The 25902-nt window shown below is 35.4% G+C and overlaps 1 protein-coding gene across 1 annotated transcript in view; it reads left to right on the forward strand.

The window, feature by feature from the left end:
- LOC137396214 (disheveled-associated activator of morphogenesis 2-like) overlaps window positions 1-25902 on the forward strand; it is a 76559-nt gene that overhangs the window by 30417 nt on the left and 20240 nt on the right. Inside the window, exons 4-19 of the mRNA XM_068082395.1 lie at window positions 522-624; window positions 7176-7348; window positions 10560-10711; window positions 12633-12768; window positions 13154-13351; window positions 13916-14026; window positions 14728-14898; window positions 17837-17954; window positions 18253-18382; window positions 20651-20792; window positions 21292-21502; window positions 22945-23114; window positions 24392-24541; window positions 24868-24954; window positions 25238-25398; window positions 25615-25703. Of these exons, the coding sequence (XP_067938496.1) occupies window positions 522-624; window positions 7176-7348; window positions 10560-10711; window positions 12633-12768; window positions 13154-13351; window positions 13916-14026; window positions 14728-14898; window positions 17837-17954; window positions 18253-18382; window positions 20651-20792; window positions 21292-21502; window positions 22945-23114; window positions 24392-24541; window positions 24868-24954; window positions 25238-25398; window positions 25615-25703 (2302 nt within the window). The remainder of the gene's footprint in view (window positions 1-521; window positions 625-7175; window positions 7349-10559; window positions 10712-12632; window positions 12769-13153; window positions 13352-13915; window positions 14027-14727; window positions 14899-17836; window positions 17955-18252; window positions 18383-20650; window positions 20793-21291; window positions 21503-22944; window positions 23115-24391; window positions 24542-24867; window positions 24955-25237; window positions 25399-25614; window positions 25704-25902) is intronic.

The following is a 25902-nucleotide window of genomic DNA, read 5'->3' on the forward strand; positions in this document are numbered from 1 at the left end:
ATCGAATGTTTTACTTGAAACCTTTAATTGACTGAAAGGAATGCTTTGCCTGATCAGGTAGCGCATTGTTAGAGGCACGTTGACATCTTTCGTAAAAAGCGTTGCGAGGACCTATTTGAAAGGCGCACAAGTTTTTCCAAAAACTGTCAGCAGCGCGGCATCAGATAGCATGGTAAGATATGTACATTAGGACATTACTATCAGAAGGTTCTTCTAGATTTCACCTGCATCATATAGCATGGTGAAATTGTAACTAGGGCAGTACTATCAAAATGTATACTGTAGATTTTACCTGTAACAGATATAATGATCATATTTTAGACTAGGACAGTACTATCAATTGCTTCGACTAATAAAAGTGGTTATTCTATCTTCATTGTCATATCACACAATACGCTGTACTTGCTCTTCTACATATATTGAAAATTTGTTTTTATACACATCTTAGCTGACCAATCAGGCGATGTTCTACCATCATGCATAGTTCTGTAGCTCATCTTTCGTGTCCTGTCATTTTTTAGAATTCGGTTCACAGCAGACGAGTCAAGCCGCCTCGGAGGACAGTCATGTCCACACTCTGCGGCTGTCTAGGAGTCAATAGTCAGCCATCAATAAAACATTCAGGTTGGTTGCAAAACAAAATCATCAGGGTATCGGCAATCGTTTTATATCTATATACTTATAAAATTCTAATCGTCTTGTAATCTTGCTTGATATCGTCGCACTGAATAAACAATATATGCAGTGGTTAAAGTGCTTCATAACATATTTCTATGTATGGGGTTTGAACTCATTACAGCCGCCTTAAGATACCGACACCCTACCAACTACATGGATCCAACCACCTTCTGGAATTGCAGTATAATCTTTACTATAATAAGACTGGTGTTCCGTGACGTTAAAAATTCTCATGTGAAAGACGAGTTATAAGATCGGACTTCTAGAGCTCCACACGTTACCCGCAGCTTAGTTAATGTGAAAAAGTAGGCCGGCTCCAAGCAGTGCCGGGCTCTAATGATGATTTTAGACCTTCGTTTTCCATATAAATGTGTCACGATCTATCTGATTAAAAACTCAAAAATGCACCTTGCAAGCATTGGACAATGGCCTTCAATGAACACGTTCATCGATTGTTGTCATGAAAACAGGGTAGCAATTTGAGTTGAAAATAAAAGCAATCCTGAGCAATGCCAGGCTTATTGTTAGTATATATATATATATATATATACTGTATATATATATAGATATATATATATATGTACTAGCTTAATGCCCGGCATTGCAAGGGTAATAGAATAATTATCTAGTGAATATGAGTAACTTACATGGAAAACTAGGTTTTTACCAAAATATTGACTAAAATAATACGTGCAATTTGGGCCAACTTAACAATTGTTCTACGTAACGGTCAACAGTGTTAGTTATTAACCCCAGCGCTTTAAGTGTGAATATCTTAACCAATGTAATGACTATATGCCCAATGAATCCGCTGTATTCAGCATTGCTTCATGGGTAAGTTCACTGCCTCTAGATCTAAAGATCCCGAGATCAAACCCAGGTCCGTGCGGATTTTTCATTGCTAAATTTTAATTGTTTTCTTGACCTAAGGTGGAGAATGTTTAAAATGTAATGTAATTGCTTGCGTGACATTTTTATTCGCATTATTCACTCGAACCATCTTTATATTTCACTAGCATCAAACATCTGATAAAATATTTTGAGTAACAAAGCTCACTAACTTGCCAGATTTTGCCGTTTTTGTCTTACAAAAGACGCAAACTCGTGGATTACCTGCATCAGAAAAACATAATGGCTCTCCTAGGTGTCTGAATCCCTTAGATTAGCTCCCCTAGGGCTACGAGAATGAGGCCAATTAGCATATCTGCACAAGTTTTGCAGACTTCGTGGAAGTATTGCACTTAACATTTTTTTTTTATATATTAGCTAGTACCTAATTTTAAAATATACTAAATTATGTTATTATTAATAGCATCAAAACTATTAAAAGCCAACATTGATATTTACATCGATGAGCTGTCTCAACAAGTTGCAGTCGATAGATAATGTAAGAATGGAGGCCGGCTTTCAGGATGATTGCACCAGTCAGTGTCGTGGATGAGCTTCGCTTGGCAAGGACCTTGTGTTGGCTCAGCAGTCGTATCATTCGTACTGAAGTGTTCTTAGCATCGCTCTATACAAACCGACCAATTTTAATAATACCCAGATAGATTGGAGAAGTTACCAATTACATTTTTTATTTTATTAATCATAGAAATAATTTCTGTAATAGCAAGCTTATGGTTTTTGCAATTTTTCAAAATGTTTGAGTAAAATCATTTTGAACATACATTGACACACTGAGCCTGTGCTAGTACCACCAGTAACATGTACCAATACCAACAGTAACATGTACCCATACCATAAGTAACATGTCCCAATACCAACAGTAACATGTACCAATAGCATCTGTAACATGTACCAATACCATAAGTGACATATAACCTGCCTAATACAATCGATAACATGTACCAATACTTTCAGTAACGGCAGTGTACTTGGGTGTGCAATCTATGGAAGATGAGAGCTTGTGTAATTTGGAATACCTCATTAAACAAACATTCAAATCTATTACATGCCTTTGCCAAATGGAGTAACTATTTGTGCTGTTTGTAAAAGTATCCTTGAAGAAATTTCAGCTACGATTTGTATCCATTGATAGCATACCCTTTGGTACATGCTATGAGACTGTATAATTTCTTGTTTAGGTCTTCAGTTCACCACCCAGACAAGTATACTCTATGTTACAGTGCGCATGCGTTATCTAATTCTTTTCTATGCCCAACCTTTGCTCAACTTCCTTTGGCATTTGAAATGTTTGAAAAGATTAAAAAATTAAAGGGATGGTTTATGAGTTCAATTAGAGATGAAATGTTAAAACACCTAACTAAAACATTATAGATTGTACGCCTGTGCTTAGTGGTTGTGTTGTTCTGTCTATGAGCATTTAACAACTTGATTAGTTGATAGGCCTGTGCTCAGTGGTTGTGACGTATTGCCTATGAGCATTTAACAACTCAGTTAATAGAATGAATCGTTGATAATCATCCTTTTTGGATCTCTGCCAAATATGTAACTTACATCATGCTTTTTAGCATACTGTATCCCTAGTCAAACCTAAACATACCAAGGAAATCCATGCTGATCATATTGTCCGTACTGTCACATGTTAGAGCATGTATTTTAGGCCTATACGAATACACTTTATTTCACATAAAATTGCTCCGCAGTTCAATAACATATATACTTTAGTCAAACAACTGTAATTTATATGTAAATATTTACATGTTTGTGTATATGTATATATATATGTGTGTATATATGTGTACTAATGAATGCCGGGCATTGCTCGGGCAATAAAACAAGTTTTTGCACAGAAAGTTTTTTAATCAACATATACCATATTTACCATACTAACTTTTAAATGATTCTGTTTGTTTATTTCTGTGTGTGCTATAAGTTTAATTAAGATTATGCTATATATGCATATATTTTATATATATGTTCGAACAATTCCTAAGTCAGCGTTTGACTGTTGAGTATTTAGGGTCTGTTTACACGCAGCACCCTCAGTCTATGTAAATACGCAGGCTAAAAACCGGTTCACACTATGTCGCCGTTTGTCAGCGTTTCCCTTTCGGTGTTCATCGTCAATTATGTGAACCGTGAATTGATGGCATCGATGAAGGATCGCGGACACGTCGGGAAAGTTTGCAGCAGTCAAACTTTCCCAATGCTTCGCCGAGCATCGACTACCACCTTTCAAATGTGAACCATTTTGGCGATGGTAATTCGCGGTCATGGATAGCGTGATTTATTCATATCCGTTTATAATAGTTGCTGCGGGACTAGCTTTTTATTCCCGCGTGTAGAAACAAAGAGGTTTCTTCGCAAAAATTTAAAAAGATAAATGTCACGGAGTATTTCTTGATGCAAACGCGGATGTGTTTGTGATAGTGTGAACATGGTTATCATCGACGATCACCGAAGTATTTCGGCATCGACGCCGAAATATGGCGATATAGTGTGAACCAGTCTTTAGCGCAAAAATGCCATACATTCCATGTTTGAACTTTAACTATTTTAACCTAGCATTCTGACATACTGTATCATGTTTCTCACATCTATTTCTGCCCCCAAAGGTTAGGTTTAGCTCACAAATATAAACATCAGTTTATCTTATAATATCAACTAAAGAACTTTGGACTTCACCTCGATGCTGACTTTTTACCACAAAAATATTCGGCTATGTTATTACTAGTCACTCTATAAACATGATGAATCCGGTTTTCTGTATCCCATCAACCATCAGGCTGAACTATCAACTGAAGAGTCTACTACCATGTAGTTAGTAGTGATGGGATCCCTTCTAATTGTTAAGCCTTGCTTAATTGGTGCTCTGCGCTTTACCCTATCTAATTTGTGTCTCAGTTCCAAATAGACATCTGAGGCTGTTCACTATGTTTCCAAGACGTGGTTAATTTTCAGGTTTGCCTCATTCGTTTTGCGGAGTTCCGTTACTCGCAAATTTTTATCAAATGTTTTATGTTTGCAAAAGAAAGAAACTACACTTGTAAATGACGCGCAAGAAAATGCCGCGAAAGCTATTCCATTTTAAACATTTCCACACTTCAATAGTTGCTATTTCCAAAGCAAGTTGTTAATTGAGACAGGAGTGAACAGCTATAAACTCTGCTGTAGAATTCATGATCTTTTGTAACAAAGTGCCAGCGTTAATCCGCAACATGCAAATGTCCGTTGAAACATTATCACTAGGCAACTCAACGTGTGCACAACTCCAAATCAACACAATGGAAACCGTGATTGAAATGTCAACTGGCATACTAAAACCTGGTTCGTGCTAGACTTCACTGAAATGCAGTACTGACTGTAACCATCAGTGTGAATATTGGCGTAGGTGATGCTCCAGTCATGCAAGACAGATAGGAATGTTAGGTTTGAATTAACCTTTCCATAACACTGGATCAATATGAATATGTGGGCGAGTTGCACTGTGTTTGTTAATTTAAATTAGATTGTAAATAGTTTTATTATGTCAGTCAATTGTTTACCAATAATTTAAGCATTTGAGTTTTTCAAACTGTCGTAGTCTACTGAAATTAGTCTGTTAGTATAAACTGTTCTGAAGTACTATTTGTAAAAGAGTGCATCTGTATGTATTAATATTAATGTAACTCAGATAAATAAGTAAAAAATTATTTATTTTTATTTCTGTTGAGTTTGATTTTTGGGTATACTAGCTAATAATCTTTGCTATAATAAGAGCTGTGCCCGTCTGTCCAAAGTCATGGCTAAATGTTGGAAAAAGATCGCATCGATTGGGATTTGAACCCGAGACGTTCAGCTTGGTAGGCCAATATTCTGACATCAATATGTCGGAAATATTGGTCAGTTGTCAATTCACCACTTTAGAATAATTGCGCAGGCATTTATTACACCTGACGATCTCATACGGTGCATCGAATTGCCGGCGTACTAGCGATAATAATAGTACTCTTTTTTACCACCGAAGGCTCATGCCTACCGATCTATGAAATGACTAATGATGCAAGTTTTGGTCATGAGGAAGCATTATGAGAAATCATGAGAAACCTTATTTTAATCTTAAATGTTATCTTAAATTTTGTATTAAATGTATATTAATGCAAAGCTGCAATTTTATAAAAATCCTCTGTTGCTGCCTGCGTGTGTGAACATAACTTTCGATGCCGTAGACAGTAATATCATCTAGACCAGGGGTTCCCAATTCGGTTCGATGGGTTCCCCCTTCCAGACTACGAAAACTCTATTCCCCCTATTCTATCAGGCTTCGTTTTGCTTTCAATCTGCATACTTCTTCATATTTTGTCATTTCTGCATTCCACAGCACCAAATATTAAGTATCACAGCATTTAGTAGTTTAATTATCTTTATAAAGGTTTGGTCAGCATCTTATTGGTGAAAAGGAAATAGAAAATCCCCAAAGCTATAGAAAGTATGATAAAACTATGAATGAAAAGACAGTACACAATGTAATAAACACCTAGTTTATTAACAACAAACAACAATATGAAGCGTGTAACTAATATGCACAGCTCTCCAAATCCAATGTACCAGCAAAAAAATTATAAATAAAGGCCAGAAGTCCCCCCTTAAAATGAAAATTTCCCCCTTGGGGAAATTCCCCACCATATGGGAACCACTGATCTAGACAGTATCTTACTACAACTCTCATATGTGAACATAACTTCCAATTCCGTAGAAAGTAGTACAATTTGGAAAGTATCGTACTACAGCATTATTATGTGAACATGACTTCCAAAGTCTTAGACAGCAGTATAATTTGAAAAGTATCGTACTGCAGCATTATTATGTGAACATGACTTCCAAAGTCTTAGACAGCAGTATAATTTGAAAAGTATCGTACTACAGCATTATTATGTGAACATGACTTCCAAAGTCTTAGACAGCAGTATAATTTGAAAAGTATCGTACTACAGCATTATTTGTGAACACGACTTCCAAAGTCTAGACAGCAGTACAATTTGAAAAGTATCGTACTACAGCATTATTATGTGAACATGACTTCCAAAGTCTTAGACAGCAGTATAATTTGAAAAGTATCGTACTACAGCATTATTTGTGAACACGACTTCCAAAGTCTAGACAGCAGTACAATTTGAAAAGTATCGTACTACAGCATTATTATGTGAACATGACTTCCAAAGTCTTAGACAGCAGTATTATTTGAAAAGTATCCAAAGCTCAAATAAGAGAGTTAGTCTAGTTAAAACTTTTTCAATTAATGACTTATAATTACAAGTAGATATCCTTATCATCAAATAGTAAAATGTCAGCCCTACCTTGGATTCTCGATGAACGGATTGTCGATTTTGTTATACATGTTACATTATATTAGTCCCTAGGCATTTCTAGGGACTGTCATTTGGCCCTTATTTGAATAAGTTGCTTACCATGAGAATTTTGTATTAATACATGAACACGAGTGTAAAATCCTCGATTGTGGTTTGAGAGTTCCTAAACGTGCTAGCTGTTTGGTGATTTGAAAGTGTTCAAACTTATATACAAGCATTGGGTAATCATTATTTTACCTTCAGGTAACGGGATGGTGGGCAAACTGGAGCCAGACCTGCCCATGCCGGCTGAGCAGGAGCTGAATACTAAATTCGCAGAGCTTGTCGATGAATTAGATCTTGACAAGCCACATAGAGATGCCATGTTTTCTCTCTCTCCGGAAAAGAAATGGCAAATCTACTGTAGTAAAAGAAGGGTAAGTTTCCAGATCTCAAGCAGGTTATGTGTTTTTGTGCGTTTCAACTATCAACTTTAGCTCAAGTGCGAATACAAACTTGTTCTTTCAGTTGGTAGCCTTGACCTTCTGTTTGTCATTTAATACTAACTACTAACCCTAAGGCATGTTCACATTGGCAATGATTCTTGGTGTTTGTTAGAGGGAAAAACCTTTCTTTTAAAAAACTAAAATGTAATTATTTCGTGTAGGTTATAAAATTTTTAAAAACTCAAACTCGCCAAGAATCTAAACGAACAGCACTCATCGGTGGAGTAATAGCCAACCATAGCATAATTCAAATACAGTAGACACTTCTACAACATAAATAATCCATTCCGAGATTGTTTCCATTATAGGGATTTTACGTTAGACGAACAGCAAAATACATGAAAATTGCTTGATCTGTTCTAAGATCTTCCCAAACTCAGCCTTTGGCCCTTCAAAAATGCAAAAAATTAGACTTAACTTCTTAGTTTTACTTTAGCAACCGTAGTACTGTTGGTTTGTATCGACAACTATTATCCTTTTTATCAGTTTCACTTGATTTATGGTCCATGATTACAATAATTTTACATTAAGTTAAGGGGAGCACACAACTTCAATGTCAATTCACATCAGTATTTTCATTTTTTCTATAAAGCAAGGTCTATTCTGTTTATAAAACAAAAAATATATATCTTTCCTATAATACTAGTGGTGTCTGTCTGCCCATCCGTCCGTCGCAAAGATCAGAGGTTGGGATAAAGGGTAGCGTTTGACTCAACTCGTGACATTCAGCTGGGTATACCAACAATCTAACGTCTGCACCAATCAATATCGATTGCCTTCAAGTATTTTAGAATAATTGTGCTGCTACTTATTCTCTGTGCTTTATCGCCCCATCAAACAATCTATCACGGGGAACTAAACTGCCAGGATGCTCGTATATATACATACATATTATATATTATGTTATATATGTTATATATATATATGTATATTAGAGACAGCCCTCTACGTTGTTAGTCCTCTAAGTGCAGTAAAAAAGAAAGCGATATTTTTCAAGGCTAACTAGGAAATTCAAATCGGAGGTTGTTCAAATCAGAAGTTGTTCAAATCGGAGGTTGTTCAAATGCTCATGGTTTGTTTATCTAAAATTACAGCTCATGAGTTATGAGTAATTATCTACTCTCATTAGTAAATCATTTATGGCATTTCCAAAACACTAAATACTCGATAGCAATTACTACTAGTTCACTATAAAGGCGGAAACACACTAGGCGATATGTAGCGCGATATCGTGTGGTGCCAATCTGCGCTGGAACTCGTCCAGCAAGTTTATACTGAGCGATAACGCTAGACTTTCTCTATCAAAACTTTATCGCGCGCCAGATGCATTTCGATTGGTTGGTTTTCCCCAGTATGCAATGCTCTGGCTGTTAATTTTTTCGTATCAGTTTTCATCATCGTGCAACAAATTTTGCTATTTTGTTACGATTGAAACATCATCAAAATGAACACTGAATAGTTCACAAATTCAATAAGAGCACACCCAGTCTTGTACGACACAACACACAATAAGTACAAAGAAACCCAGTTGTAAACCAACATTTGGGAATCAATCTTTGCAGTAAACTATTTTTAAAAACTGTAAAATAATACTATTAAAAATACAAGAATTGGTTTTTCTTATGTCTTCTTGTAGTGTACAATTCGTGAAAGTGAGATAGGCCTAATAACAAAAGTAGAAGTTGTTCACGTCGTTGTCTAGAAAGAGCCATATTGACTTACCTAAATTTATTAACAACTCTGAAGAAACTGATAATACACAATTTTATTGGCAGCTTGTGATCATGCCCACGTTACTGCTTGCTGGTGAATCGCTCAAGTGTGTTTAGGCACACGCCATCGATATCTCCGCACTTCTCATGATGCACGCGATAAAGTCGTTCAGTGTGTTTGCACCTTAAGACTTGTTGGCTGAACATCAACTAACCAACGATTATCTAGTTTATGTACTGTAATTTAGTAGGTTTTACATAGACATCAACATTTGAAACTGCTAGTACTCTAAGGTCAACTCCCTCATAAAGTATATTGTAATTTGCATAAAACGTTCTATCACGTTTCTTCAAAACATTCAAACATTTATTATACTAGCAGATTGTGCTGGTGTCACGATAGTTTGCCAAAAGTAGGGGATATCATGAAAACTGAAATTGGAAGAGCCATCTCTTGTTTGCCTGCTAAATGTCTATGAAGTTAGTGAGGTGTGAAAATGAAAAAATTCTTTTAGTAATAGCATCCAAATGTTCATTACAGGTCAATCAAATATTGATAAAACACTGTTTAGGCAAGCAACCAGCTGTAACATAGAACGAGTGATTTCTGCTTGATTTCATTTCAACATCTGAGTGGATTAATTAAAATAGCCAGAAAGTCTGGAAAGATAACAGTTTTTAAAATTACAGCATCTTTGTCCAACATTTTTAATTAAGGCCAGCTCATTACAAGTGAACTGGAGTTGTCTTCCGTTACACCTAATATTAGAGGTTTGGTACTAGGGATTGGGAGTGTTCTAGATCCACCTCGACTATTCAACTTGCATTACACATTTACTATGGAAACTCTCTGTCTAATTGTTGACCTAAATACTTAGATTGTTTACTTTTTTTACCAAAGAGATCTGTCATGCCTTTCTAGGATCAACCACTTTTTTTAAACAGTATATATTGGAAAATTAAAAATATCAGACATCAGACAGTTATCTTCTGCCCTCAGTTGAAAGAACTATTTTACAGTTTTGTTTGGTGAATAGATTTTAACTTGGTGCTTAACTTGCTTTCATATGAGTTGTTTTATCTTATTAGTGAACGTTTTGATTAGCAAGGAAAGATAACTTTACACTAGATATTTGATATTTCACTCGTTTTAAAGCGGATATACATGTAGGTTAGAGGTTAAAGTTCTTGTCCAGCTTAAGTGTGAACCACAGATGAAATGTTATTGTCCGAGTCCAAGGATTCAAACTTGGTAGCTCCCATTGCATTAGCAACTCTAAATCTCAGGCTATGAGAGACTATGGAGATTGAGGCTATGGCAGACCTTGATCTGTCAGTAGTACTATTATCAACTAACCAAAATTACATAGGTTTTTGAAATCCCTGAAAGCAACACAAATTTTAAAAATCTGGAAAATGTACTTTTGCAGGAGCAGAGTGACACGACTCGTTATCCCGACTATTATATTGATCATATCAACAGGATGAGTGAGGTGATCACCATCCATTATGGTGAGGATACAGATTCACGACAAAGTATTGTAGATAGCTTAAAAACAGCTCTACGAACGCAACCTATTAGGTATGAAAACATACAAGTTATCAATTTAGTGTGCTGAAGCTTTTTGATTTAAATGCTCTGTTTACTATTTATAGCAAGAGGAACAATTTTACTAAAATGAAACATTCCTTTGCAAAAGTCCATATGTAAGTCCAATGGGATTTGCAAAGGAATGTGTTATTTTGTCTGGTACTAACGATGTTAATGCCAGACAAAGGACCGTTTGCCAAAGATCTAAGGCGCTTATAAATCAAAATCTTCTCATTTTTGTGCATTTTATAAATTTTAATCTATGATCTGTCATTTCCACACAAACTTGTTGCCAATTATCGACAGAGAGCCATTACCACAGCTGTGATTTCAGTTGTCTTGTCGCCGTTATCCGAGGGTTGCTTTTTCGTTTCTTCAATCAAATCGCGATCATTTTAATGCTGGTTTCAATGCATAATTTGCTACATTTACGTGGAGTATATGAGGAACTAGAATGTTTGAAAAGAAATGCTATTGAACTACAGAGAGATATGCCCTGGGAGGGATAGAAATGCTATTGAACTACAGAGAGATATGCCCTGGGAGGGATAAGAGAGATATGCCCTGCGAGGGATAGAAAATATTGTCTTTACTTTCTTGATTATTAACATTTCTAGAGAAGACAGCTTTAATTATTTCAGCCTTTGTTTCTCTCACTATCATTACGCACACCAGAACTTCGAGAGACGTAATAAGAAGTCTCTCGAAATTAACAATTGATTTTAACTTGGAGAGACAAAATCTCTCTTCGAGCGATGAAATAATTTTGACAGTAATTACCAAAATTATAACAATAATTTCATTGTTATAATTATTGTGTGTAATTATAGCAAAATTTATTACAACAATCACCGAAAACTTGTTATTTTTTATGGTGATCAGAAGACATAGTAACAATTTGTGAAAATAGAGGCGCTATGTAATTCAGATGAATAAAAACAATTTAATGCCAGAATGCAAAACATTTGTGGCCTGAATAACTCTTTGCCACCTCGATGTCGGTTAAGTTGGATTTACCTGCTTGTATGTTTCGACTGACACATTCCTGAGCACTCCGTGTAACATTAGTGTCTGCGAGAAACAGCAGGAAGTAATGTTACTAATGTGCTATCTGGTCATCTAGACATGTTTTACTTATCTTGGCTGTCAAACGTTAGATTACAGCACTGCCCTCTGTGTTAGAAAACCATTATCTGCTGATATTTTAGAAATCCACTTGCCAAACTCTCTGCGTTGCAGTTGTGAATCTTTTGTTATGTCATCATTATTAGTACAATATCAAGCATTATTACAACTACAGGGGAAGTCACAACAACAACGAGAGTTGTCTGCTCTCATTAGTTAAAGAAGCTTGCAAGCTCAGATTTCTTATAATTTTGTTTAAAGTCCGAATTATTGAGGATGATTGTATCTGAAACTAATAATAAAGGATAATAAATAAAAAAAAGCGTAATCTTAGGAGAGCTTGATTTAGGTTCCTCTTCTAACACTCGCTTCAATCTCACAGAATGGCTGTACACACTAGAGCTGGTGCTATTAAAACTTCAAATCCATTCGTTCCCTTTTCTAAGATTCTCAAATTTCTGTCTAAATCTCCTACAATCTTCTTCCTGTGCAGGCCATCGCAGGGTGGATTACTAACAGGCCATTTTTTGGAACCAACTTCCTAATACTATGAAAAACATAGAAAAGGTGGCCAGTTTCAAGAAAAAACTTAAATTACATTTTTTAACAAATGAATAAAACCTAATTACTCATGAAAATTGATCTTGATTAGGCGATGACGACAAGCCCGACGCCACGACTAGCTATGCTAATGCGTATTATGGGCTTCATTACTCTTCCAGCTTTTTCTTTTGTTTAATTACTATTGTTGATGAAAATAAATCAAAAATCAAATTTTTGTTTGTAGTTTTGTGACCCGGTTCATAGAGAAGGAAGGTCTGCACTGTTTACTTGACTTCCTACAAGGGATGGACTATGAGACGACGCAGAGCAGTATACACACAAGCATCCTCGGCTGCCTCAAGGCTCTCATGAATAACACAGTGAGTTGTGTTCTCTTGAAACATTACTCTTCACAATCGTGTTAACAATCTCTAGAGAGCCACTCTCTCTCTCTTGCTTGCGTATTCTAGGATTCATTTTTAGAGCTTGATGTTAAGGGAAACAGATCAAACTGAAAAACCACATGCTTATGAACTTTTTAATTTTGTTCTCTCTGTTAATTGTTCACTGTTAATTTATGACCGCTTAGGGAAAAAGATTTGTTTACTATAAAACTAGGCAATTGGTTTTCTTCAAAAAAAGTTGTTTTTCTGTAAACAAGTACAATTTGCATTTGATTTGATCGAAAGTTATTTTAGGACTTCATATTACTTGTGATGCTCCAAGTTTTAAAAAGAACTCTAATGGTTCTTTTGTGTATTACAGCAAGGGCGGGCTCATGTTCTGGCACATGGATCTGCTATTAATATCATAGCCCAGAGTTTGAGTTCAGACAACATAAAGACTAAAATCTCAACTATAGAGATACTCGGTGCCATGTGCCTTGTTCCTGGCGGTCACAAGAAGGTGCTTGCTGCCATGTACCACTTTCAAAAGTATGCTTGTGAAAGGGCTCGCTTTCAGGTATGGCATCTTGTGACAGTTGTCTGTTTAGAGCTGTTTTAGTTATTGCTTTTGTAAACTAAAATTTATGTGGTGATATAGGTATATAATACAGCAGTATGGTTTGGCTTTATGTTGTAAATAAAAGCGTAGCAATTCATTTGCGTAACGTAGTCAATGCCCTTTGCACAATTGCAGATAATTGTTTTCAAGCTGGCAAAATATTTAGTTATCTCCTCTTGAAATAAAATACTATATTTCTGTTATTCATAAAGTATCCTATTACTCCTGATGCTTCCGCAGAGGCCGATAAGCTGTGCTAGTTTATAACTTTTGACCAAAAGTATAGTATAAAAATTATTTATTAATATAAAAATATAATTCATATAATAAAAGTATTAATAAACCGCTATTAAATTAATTTCAATTTAGTAAATGCATAATTAGCTAACAAAGGGTAAATGCACAATAGAATTTATGATAACTTATGGGTCCTTGATCAATGCTAATTTAGAAAACACCTGTCTCAGTGTCGCATAGTGTCTGTCTTTGACGTATTAGTAAATATCTGTACTTGTTTGACAGACACTAATAAACGACCTTGACCGGAGCATTGGACTGTACAGAGACGAAGTTGGCCTGAAAACAGCAATAATGTCATTTATCAATGCTGTTCTCAAATATGGATCTGGTCAGGTATGTCAATGTAACGGTTTTTACTTTCAGAGTATTTGCTGTTTTAACTTGTGATTTGCAGCTTGGCTTATACTGATGACATTTCACAATGAGATTTCAGATGTCATGAGAATTTCAAATATCTCAAGCTCTTAGTTTCGTCAGATATGTTGAATGCACATACTATTCAAAGTATAGTCAAACTTTTGAAGTGATAAAAGCTGTGCTGATTTTCTATACTTATTATGAACCATAATAAAATTTTAGAATCCTGAAAGTTGACTTTCACCAGTTTGAGACTAATGATACTTTTAGACCAGTGTAGGTTTTACTTGACTGCAGAAATTTCAATTATATCGGTCAAGCTAGTGGGAAGATGTTATTCACAAAAATAATAATGTCGACAGGTATTTATGAATCGAGGATTTTATCTTGCTATTTCTATTGTTTGTTTTATGAATAGAAAGATCATGTACCTTTTTCATATTTTGCACCTGTAACTCTAGATATTGCTTTAGACTAAGATTCTTAAATTTCACTAACATGGTCATCATTCTGGTCTGATGAGTTGTCTTATAAATTTGTATTTCTCACGTGAATCACATCACTGTAGTTGTCTGCTATACATGTGTTGTTGATGTACTTCTGCTTTTCAATGTGGTTACGATTACAAGAATATACATATATAATGCAATGCTTATGTATTAGCCGGATTATTGTAGAAACTTCTAGAGTTTCGGCTGCACCTTCGCTATGAGTTTCTCATGCTGGGAGTTCAGCCAGTCATAGAGAAGCTAAAAACACATGATAACGCAACCCTCGATCGACACATTGAGTACTTTGAGCTCGTCAGAATTGCAGATGAGAAAGAATTTGCAAAAAAGTTTGACACGGTGAGCAAAGTCTTCTTTCTGTCTGCCATCTATGCATGGTTCTATTGTATACAGCTGACCAGCGAGTAATAGCTCTTTTTTGTTGGTGGTAAGAATATTATCACGTACTAATCCAACAGTTGCAGCAACTTGTCAGACAAGTGTACTGTCACGACTTGGTGTTTTACCATTCATTTTTATCACTCCACCATGTTAGTTTTTCGTTTCCTCTTTCTATGCACCCAGCCTCAAAGAGGCGACGCACTGCATAAAAGCTCTTGTAAAGAAATCTAAAAAATTTTAAATTAGTAAACTAATTTAAATTGCTTAATTAAATTTAATTAATTTGAATTAATGATTCTCTCGTAGCAGAACAACATGAAGTTTTGTTAAAATTTGTAACAGAATCTCTCGGCTGCAGCGAAGTCGGGCTGAGTGGTGCCAAAAATGTTCTCTTTTTAAAATCATTTAGCCTAGTCATTCTCTTGTTCTGTTAACTTGCAATAGTGCACCGGTTGGATTCAGGAAAATTGTAAAAGATTGAGGTATTTGGTGTTCTGAAAGTCTGTATCACTACTCTATGTGTATCAGTTGCTATACCAGACTGAATGCTTCTAACCTCATCCAACTCCAGCTATTAAATTTGAGGCTGCCAAATATTGTGTTTTTTTAATAAAATAATACAATGCTTTGGCATTTTATTTTATACAATGCCAAATTTATGCTTTGGCAATAAGATTATTTTCCAAAGCGAATAATGTTATCGTCAATCATAGTGAATGATGTTCAAGGCCGTAAAGTCATGGCCTGCAAAACAAATTTTCCCATTTTCTCACATGTTTGTACAGTTATTATTACTTTTGCATTCATAATTGCTGGATAAGTCCACAATAGTGATGCTTGTTAAAAATTTGGTCAGTAACACACTGATATACATATTCATAAGTACTCCATATTAATCATTAGAGAATTCTGCATCTAATGGTAAATGGTTTGTGGTGGTTTCTAGCAAAATTAAGGCAGTAAATCATTGCAATCAGCAAATGTCTCTTAAAATGTGAGGTGGTCTCATAATTCCTCAAGGCACTGTAAATACAACTAATATATACAACTGTATATACAATTATATATGCAATTATATATACAACTGTATATACAATTATATATGCAATTATATATGCAATTATATATACAACTATATATACAATTGTATATACAATATATTGTATATACAACCAGAATATATTCATCATAGAATCCAGATAAAATGTCTCATGGTGATAAGTGTATATACAATTGTATATACAATTGTATATACACTTATCACCATGAGACATTTTATCTGGATTCTATGATGAATATATTCTGGTTCATCACTTAACTAAAGACTCTAGAAAGATGAATGTGATATGAATCATTTTTACAATTGTATATACAATTGTATATACACTTATCACCATGAGACATTTTATCTGGATTCTATGATGAATATATTCTGGTTCATCACTTAACTAAAGACTCTAGAAAGATGAATGTGATATGAATCATTTTTATTTATCTCTATATATTTTGTATTCAACTAAATTGCTACTTCACGGTTCAGCTATTGTACAAATACAGTAAGTGAAGCTACTATTCTGTTTACTTTCTAAATGCAGTCGTCGCCGCTCATAGTGGCCACCTTGAGACTGGTCGAAATGGTCGCTATATCCGGCTGGCCGCTGTATCCATAGACACCATAAGCAGTGACTACTGTACAAGACCATTCCTCTGCTCCTCACACCAGACTCTTACTTATATCTATACAATGTTATTTGTTAGTAAACCACAAGCTGATTATGTGTATGTACATTTATTAAGGCTGCAGTCTGGCTAGTACTTAACTTGTAAGTACTTAACTCATAAGAACTTAACTCGTAAGAACTTAACTCGTAAGAACTTAACTCGTAAGAACTTAACTCGTAAGAACTTAACTGGTAACTTGGCGTAAGGTAGTTCTAGTTGGTGTGACTCGGTCTCATTGTTTACACTCACTTAAAAGAAGAGTCTTCCAGAGAATAAGGTCATCTGTTCAGAGCATGCTATGAAACTTGACGATTAACTAGCCCTAGTTGTTACATTCTTTCCTTTGGCTTTGTCCTCGGTCGGAGTTGTCTTTCTCTCGTATAGCTTTCTGTCTTTAAACTTTAGATAAATTATTGTACGGGTAGATTATGAATTTTTTTGGTGTAGAATTAATTACCTCTGTTTCCAGCCCAACATCAAACTATTAGCATATACCAAACTGTTTCCTCCACCTGATTGCATAACGTAGCTCGTGGTTTTCACTAGAAAATATAATTACATTGTTGATGGATGATTTGGTTTCCCTCAAAATTTGATGTAAATTAGATGGAAACCATATATTTATATAAAAATATAATATGATCTGTGTAACTAAACAAGACTCACTGGTATGTGCTCTCCAACATACAACTGTTATATATTATATAGAAATACTGCAATTCAATGTGTGTAAAATGTAGTCATATTTGCAAGGTTACACTGCGAGACGACCATATCTTGCATATGATCATGGTATGATGCTATACAGCGTAAAATATGCCCAGAATTTTTGTATCTTTCTTTCCACACATATGACAAACATAATCTTCTATGACAACACCATACTACTACATTCACCGTCATATATTCCATTTTATGAACTTTCTGTTGCTACAACCCACAATTCACTATCTTGACTCCTCCGTAATACTATTAGATTACTAACTTCTAAAGCACTTTAGTTCAACTTACTAGATAATTCCTGATTTCTGTTTTTAACTTGTAACAAAAATCGTCATTTTTTGCTAATCATTTACTAATGCCAATGAAAAGTTATACATACAGTATGACGCAAACGTGTTACGGTGCAGCCATACTGTGCTGCAGTTATACTGGTATTCCTTCAATTATCCAGCTGCATGTTGACACAAGGAGTGGCACCAGCATGTTTGAATTGCTCCGGAAGAGACTTTGCCTGTCAACTTCATACTCCCACCTGCTCTCCATTCTCAAGCACCTGCTCATGTTGCCAAGTGAGTCTCTGGTATTTTTTACTGTCAGTTAATAATTCACCCGTAGATGAGATTTAGTTAATCCTTTTAATAAACGTGAAACAAAAAATTATTTAATTTTTGTTAATCAAAAATGTTTGTTTAATCAATAATTTAATTGTGTAATTTTTGTTTAATCACGAATTTGGGCTTTTTATCCTTCTGATGAAAATCGACAGCACTTGTTCCAACACAGTGTTTGATTATGGTGTAGATTTGACAAGAACTGTTTTACTCTGCCATCATGTATGGCTGAGTACATGTCATCCCTTGTTGGCAGACCAAGCGAAGGGCACCAACTGCTGGTCACTCATAGACAAGCTAGTGCAGCAGGTTACCCTGCAGCAGAAGGATGGTGCGAACCCTGACACTGAAGTTGCAGATATCGATGTAAATAAAGTAGTGAGGCAGTGAGTATCTTGTGGCGTCTCATTTATTTCATTCATCTATTATTTGCTATAGAGTTTAGGTTAAATAAACTTATTTTTCATGCTCTCCTATGTTTTCTTTAATTTGTTGAACATTTATCTGACATAACAAATTTCCTTGTACTTGTATTTATTGTCTTTTTCTTATTTTCGTTGTAGAGTTCTCTCTCTCTCTCCACTATCTAAATAGTTTGTTATCTTACAAAACACCATGATAGGATATCTCATAACATCTCGAACTCTGCTGCTGAAATTCAGCCCTGTGTAGTTGATAAGAGTTTAAATGCAATATCCTATCATGGTAAAATTATGGTCAATGTTGCTCGTCTCCGACTGTCTCATGCCTCAGAGAAAGTGATTTGAGAGTCGTATGTTTTGTGACCCAAATTTATATTATTCAAAAAATTATTCAAGTTTATAGGAGGTGTGACATTAGCAGAGTCCATGCAGTAGATGAAAGGTTGCAAAGTAGACAGTTTTATTTAGGCCATAAAATAAGTAGTAATTCTTTAACACGCTTTTGCATAGGAAGTTATTTCTATGGGTTTGAATCCCGTATGATGCAATATTTTTTCTAACCATAACTTCCGATGGATGGACGAACAGACACAGCTCTTGTTATAGTAAAGATGTAGACAGACTACAAGATCGGCTAGCTGAAACTCAGATGAGCCTAATTATAGTTGAGAAGACAAATCCTACTATTGATAAAATTGTGGCAATTTTGTTATCCAACATAGTTTGCTTATATATATTACAATCAATGTGTAAAATCAGTCAATTTGTTAAGTGATTAAATTTTTCATTCAATTTACATATTGCTTCAAACCATTTCATTTCTTATGTTGAACTTGCTACTATTTAGTATTTTCAAAAATAGTTTTTTAATAAGTATGTTTTTTTAGTTAATATGGTGTATAATATTTGATTGAGAATATGAAAGCTATCTACAATTATGCAAATGTTAATAATACTGAGTGAATCAGGCAGTTTGTAAATTGACTGAAATTTTCAGGCATTTTACAAATTGTCTGTAACATATACACACCGCTAAGGAATTTAAGTCTATTTGCTGCTGTCTGTGATCCTGAACCAAATTATGTCATGTTTACAATATTTTGAAAGCCAAAAAGATTGGTTACTGGAGTATTACAAAATACAGTATATGTGAAAGCTACATCCAATTATAAAAGTATCACAACATTTTTAATTTTCGATTAATACTTTTTTATGAGCAAGTGCATAGACAGCAGTGAATGTGTAGCCAACAGTATTAGAATATATCATTGCTGAATTTGCCAGGCCAGAGAATTTCAAATAAAGTTCAAATGTAGTTGTCAATAAGTTATTGCTTCTTAAAATCTTACAAGTTCCATGTCACACCTCCTATGAATGTTCTGTTAGTCAGTTATGTCAGATGTATTACTAGCCAATAGAATGAGTTCTCCTTAAAAGGTGTCAAACAGTCGGAAGAGCAAAGTTTTTTACTAACCCAAGCTTGATGTCTTCTGTAGCAAACAATGATCTCTTATTTTATTGGATTAGAGATGATTGGCATGTTAGTCTAACACTTCTATGTATATCTGTTTGTCTCTTAGAGGCGGGGTTTAACTCTTCAGTAATAACAAAGCCAAGGCTTACTGTTGTAGTGGTAGTGGTACAAGGCTTTATATTCACTCCTGCTTGTGAAACTGTTCGCTGCCTGTATTTGCAAATGTCAGCAAGTTTTTACTTCGATTGTTTTCTGTATGCCCATGTACACGCGCGTTAACGCTTGATCTCTGTTTTGAGCATGAAAGTTTTCTTGAGTGGCACAAAAATGTTGGCTGGTATGATGCTTTGCACAAGCTCTACCAACTCAAGCTTTCTGGAAAATAATTTGTTAGATTTTTTAAATCTATATAAAGCCATTTTAGTTTGAATTGCGCCTGAGGGCTGTTTGCAAAATACTTTACAATGAAAATTAAGCTCATTTGATTCCGGCCCTAAACATCTTAAATGATAATTAGGGTATAAATTTGTGTTTATTATTTGATTGGCAACAATTTTGTTTCAAACTGATTTTTTTTGGAAGTTATACCATTTAGGAACCATCAAAAAGTTTCATGATATTCATATACATTACATACAAATGTTGAAGTTTTTTGAATACATTGTTTCCGAGAAGTTGTCTCCTATTTTATACCGAGCAGACAACTTCGGAATAATTTTGTGACAACCTGTTGAAAACGAATCTACTGGTGTATGTAGGCTTGCACAAGAAAATGAGGTAAAGTCAGCACAGTCGAAGATTCGTGAAACGCAGAAAGAAAATGATGAGCTGATGAGGCAGATGGCAAAAAAAGAGCGAGAATGTGAAGTCAAAACTCAGGAGAAAGATGAGCTCATGCAGGTAAATGTCTTGCGAAGCGCAGGTAATTGTATTGTGATTTGCAGGTAACTACATTGCATTATGCAGGTAAATATTATAGGAGCAACAGGTGGATGTGTTGCTATATGCAAGTGCACGTAAAATTCTTACAATATGCTGTGCTGGTAAGTGGCAACTATTAAATTATTCAAAAAGAAAAGAATATACCGGTATATTATAATATGCATGTTAATATATTGTAATACTAATATCTAGGTAAATGTTTTGCATTATATTAAAAACTCTGAAGTAACATATATTTACGTCTTAGGGTAAAAGCTAGTAAAATAAATTAAGTTTTTGAACAACATTCTGAGCGAACGAATTTCTTTCAACAGTGTTAGTTTAGATCGGTACTTCCTAGTACAACAGTCACTCGTATTATTAAGTGGTGCATATACAGTTACACTAGTTATATGCAGTTTTGCAGTAATAAGCTTTTGTTTGGCAATAGTTCAGACTTCCTACTTTCATTTTGTAGACTGTGAATGACATGAAAGCAAGACTGGAAGATCAGACAGCAGAGGTGGTTGCCTTGACGACAAAGATAAATGAGCTGCAGGCGCAACTGCTCGTGGAAAAGCAGGAGAAAGAGAGTTTGCAAACATTCGTCAAATCTGGAAGTTTGCCAGATGACACCAAGATGGGAGCTTTTACTTCTATGCCTGTTCCTCCTGCTCCACTGGCAGCAGGTATGTGTGGACTCGGCTGTTGTAGGCCTGAGTATGTGAATGTGTTCAAACATTTACAGCAAGAGAATATTTAGTTTTTATTTGCCAGTTATTTTTATTTAATTTTTTTTACAGCGCATAAAAATTCAATTTGAGCAACGAAAGCAATTTTTTATGTTGCTGAGATTGTCGCATGATTCCAACCAATAAAACTTCATAATAAAATTGCTTTTTTCGAAATCAGAATAATGTTTAGCAGCAGAGATTAAGCTAAAACTTTTTTTAATGTGACAGCATCTATTTCTGTTCATCTGTTTTTGTTTAGATGATGACAGGAAACAAAGGGAATTGTTCAAGCAAATCAAGTAACAGGAATACATGTCTATGCAATGATTGTTAAATACATGTATATACATACAGCTGTTCTTGTTTCTACTGCATAGTACATAAGGAAAAACGTTTAAAAAATTTCAACTTTAGGGGAGTTTTGTGTTATATTTTAATTGTGTTGGTTTTTTACAATCATATCAACAAAAGGATTCTTTTTGGAGGTTTTTGGGCAGACTATCAGAAGTCTTGGAGTATTATTTTGTAGAAAGTAGGTGTACAAGTTGTTATCATTAATTAATTCATTCATCTTATTAATAACATGTACAAGCTATTACCATATTATAGTAATATAATATATTATTATATTATAGTTATTACCATATTATAGGCCTTATAATAAGCGCAAGTTATTGATATTTTTGTTAGTTTTATTTAGGGCTTGCAATAACACTAGCAATAATACTAGCAATAACACTAGCAATAACACTAGCAATAACACTAGCAATAACACTTGCAATAACACTAGCAATAACACTAGCAATAACACTAGCAATAACACTAGCAATAACACTAGCAATAACACTAGCAATAACACTTGCAATAACACTAGCAATAACACTAGCAATAACACTAGCAATAACACTAGCAATAACACTAGCAATAACACTTGCAATAACACTAGCAATAACACTAGCAATAACACTAGCAATAACACTTGCAATAACACTAGCAATAACACTACCAATAACACTAGCAATAACACTAGCAATAACACTTGCAATAACACTAGCAATAACACTAGCAATAACACTAGCAATAACACTTGCAATAACACTAGCAATAACACTAGCAATAACACTAGCAATAACACTTGCAATAACACTAGCAATAACACTAGCAATAACACTAGCAATAACACTAGCAATAACACTAGCAATAACACTTGCAATAACACTAGCAATAACACTAGCAATAACACTAGCAATAACACTAGCAATAACACTAGCAATAACACTAGCAATAACACTAGCAATAACACTTGCAATAACACTAGCAATAACACTTGCAATAACACTTGCAATAACACTAGCAATAACACTAACAAAAGTTTTATATAGTTTGGCTTGTTGCAGGTCCTCCACCTCCACCACCGCCGGGGCTAGCTCCACCCCCTCCACCTCCAGGGATGCCCGGCCCACCTCCACCTCCAGGTATGCCAGCTCCAGCTTCTGCTCCTAAAAAGAAGAAAGTTCCGAAACCTTCCATGGCTCTGAAGTCCTTTAATTGGACCAAAATATCAGCGGTGAGTTACTGTAGTCAGGGTGTATTGTTACTGTACTCAGGGTGTATTGCTACTGTACTCAGGGTGTATTGTTACTGTACTCAGGGTGTATTGTTACTGTACTCCGGGTGTATTGTTACTCTACTCAGGTTCTATTGTTACGCTAAGATTTAGATATAACCCTCTATTAGTAAGAACATAGCTTTGAAAGTCTATGGGAAATTCTAGGGGGTTGGTTCTCCATCGGGAATTAACCTGCGAACTTTAGGGGGTTTTTCACACGTACCTTAGAGGAGGACGTATGACAGAACATCACAGAATTATTTGTGTCTTTCATGGAACGAGTGCAAGAGGAAGCATGCATTTAGTTCTACAAGCATCCGCCAACTTGGAGTTATCTTTCTCACACAGTTTACATCGACATGTGATTGACATACTAACTATTCTATTGATGACCTATGAATGAAACCAATAAAACCTTCTTAGCATACTTAATGTATGTTTGCTGTGAAGTGCTTGGATACCTCTTGTACGAAAACATTGAAATATTTATAAAATTATTTACACATACGTGCATATCAACTCTCAATGGACCCTACATGATTTGATTATCGTGTTACTTTGTGTACCCCTATTAAGGGACAAATTATCGTTATTTCTTAAAACTGAGCTGTACACAGTTGGAAGAGTAATGGTCTAGAATGCCTGACCTGCTAACAGCAGGTTGAAGTTCAATTCCCAATAAGGTCACCAGTGGTGACAGGAATGACATCCAACCTTCAATTTCTCTCTGCAACTGGGCATGTCTCCAGTTATCGAAATTTCCTTGCCACTGGACTCAGATATGTCCAGACAAGATCACAGAACCATTGTTTGTTCAACAATGCTCTTAAAAGCACTCACAGTCTCTGCTTGCAGTAAACTAAGCAGACGTCATCCTCAATATTCAAGGGATTGCTCCCACACACTCAATAGGAATCAAAGTGCCTCATGAAAACCTCAATTGTGTAGCCCCTGAACATAGGGAGTCGTGCACTCCTGTGTGTAGAAAGTCCAAAAGCACACTAAACCAACCACTTACACTATTGAGGTCATGTGTGTCTGTTTGTCTGTAAAAGATTTAAAGTTTGATCTCTTTACCTAAAAGCACTTCACATTGTGTTAAAGCTGTTCACCCGCGGAAGTAGCTTGATAGAATTGTGTGAAGACCCATATTACTGGCAAACACATTCCATGTAGTTACATGCATGTCAAACCATTCAGTTTGGTAAGGGAGTCATCTACCCTTTGCTTTTTAGGATAAAACAGCAACCACTATATGGGAGAATTTAGATGATGAAAGAATGTACAAGGAGCTGGACCTGCCAGAGTTTGAACAGATGTTTTCAGCCTACCAACCTAAAGAGGGAACACCTGCTGTCGTTGGCAACATTACACAAAAAGCCAAGGTTAGCTACATTCGCGTACAAGTGTGTCAAATGTGTCAAGTTAATAATAGTTAGCACGTCTAGGAAGCATTGATATAAGTTGTTTAAAAATTGTTTAATTTTCTTTTTATTCTGCTGATTTCAGGAGTCATCTTACTTGCGTGCCTTCAGATAAGACACCGATTGGCGAGTACCACAAAAGTCTTTGTTAAACATGTTCAAATACTACACGAAAAATTACTCCTTATCTGTAGAGCTTGGCCTCAAATACAGTCAGATATCCTGTTACCGCTGTGCGCATGCATTTTCTGCTCTATCTCATATACTAATTAATTGGTGGGTTGTAGGAGTTGTCTCTTATTGACGGTCGGCGAGCTCAGAACTGCACCATTCTGCTCTCCAAACTTAAAATGAACAACGAAGAACTTGTTAAAGTAAGTTTGAAGGTGTCAACATTTTTATTGGTGGCACTTTATTGTTAGTTTATGATTCTAGCTTACACAATCAGCAGTGATAGCTGCTACTTCAAATGTCCCGAGTGTTTCAAAAGACAGGAAATGATTCATATCGTCGGAACAAACAATTTGACAGCAGATTTGAAGACTGGAACACATGATGAGGTTGTTCGCTGTAGCTCAGCTATTTGCCTTACGGGGTTGTTGACAGAGTTATTTTCTCTTGCTAAGGGAGCTCTTCCTACATACTTGTATTGTATAGGCTATAATGTCAATGGACCACAGTGAGGAACTGCCTAAAGACATGTGCGAGCAACTTCTTAAATTTGTCCCGACACCAGAAGAGACTCAGATGTTAACAGAACACGAACATGATCTTGACTCTATGGCCAGGGCTGACAGATTCCTCTATGACATCAGCAAGTAAGTGATGTCAAGAGGGGACAACTGTTCTAATAAAATAGTTTTTCCTTTGTTTTAGTGTGCCAACAAACGTCTTAGTTGATGGATTTACTTTGTTGTCATTGGCTTACTTGTTAAATTGCCTAATGCATTCATTTTCCAAGCAAGTAAAAATATCTAATATGATATAATGATGTAGCTAATGCGAAGGGATAACAGTGAATATTTTACTCCCAGGGTTCCCCACTATGAGCAACGTCTCAAAGCACTCTTTTTCAAAAAGAAGTTTTCTGAACGGATTGGGGAAGCCAAGCCCAAGGTCATGGGTAAGTGAGGACAAGGTCATGGGTAAGTGAGGACAACCTCTCGATTGTCGATAAGGATGAGTCTCAACATTATATTGATAATCAAAATTGTTTGACTTCTATTGGTAGATATGTGATGAAACTCAATTTTTGATTGGCTACTGCTTTTTTTATTAGTAAGTGGTTCCGGTATTCTTGAGTTGTTTGAAAAAAAATTTAT

Source organism: Watersipora subatra, chromosome 5 (assembly GCF_963576615.1).
Source record: "Watersipora subatra chromosome 5, tzWatSuba1.1, whole genome shotgun sequence".
NCBI lineage: Eukaryota > Metazoa > Bryozoa > Gymnolaemata > Cheilostomatida > Watersiporidae > Watersipora > Watersipora subatra.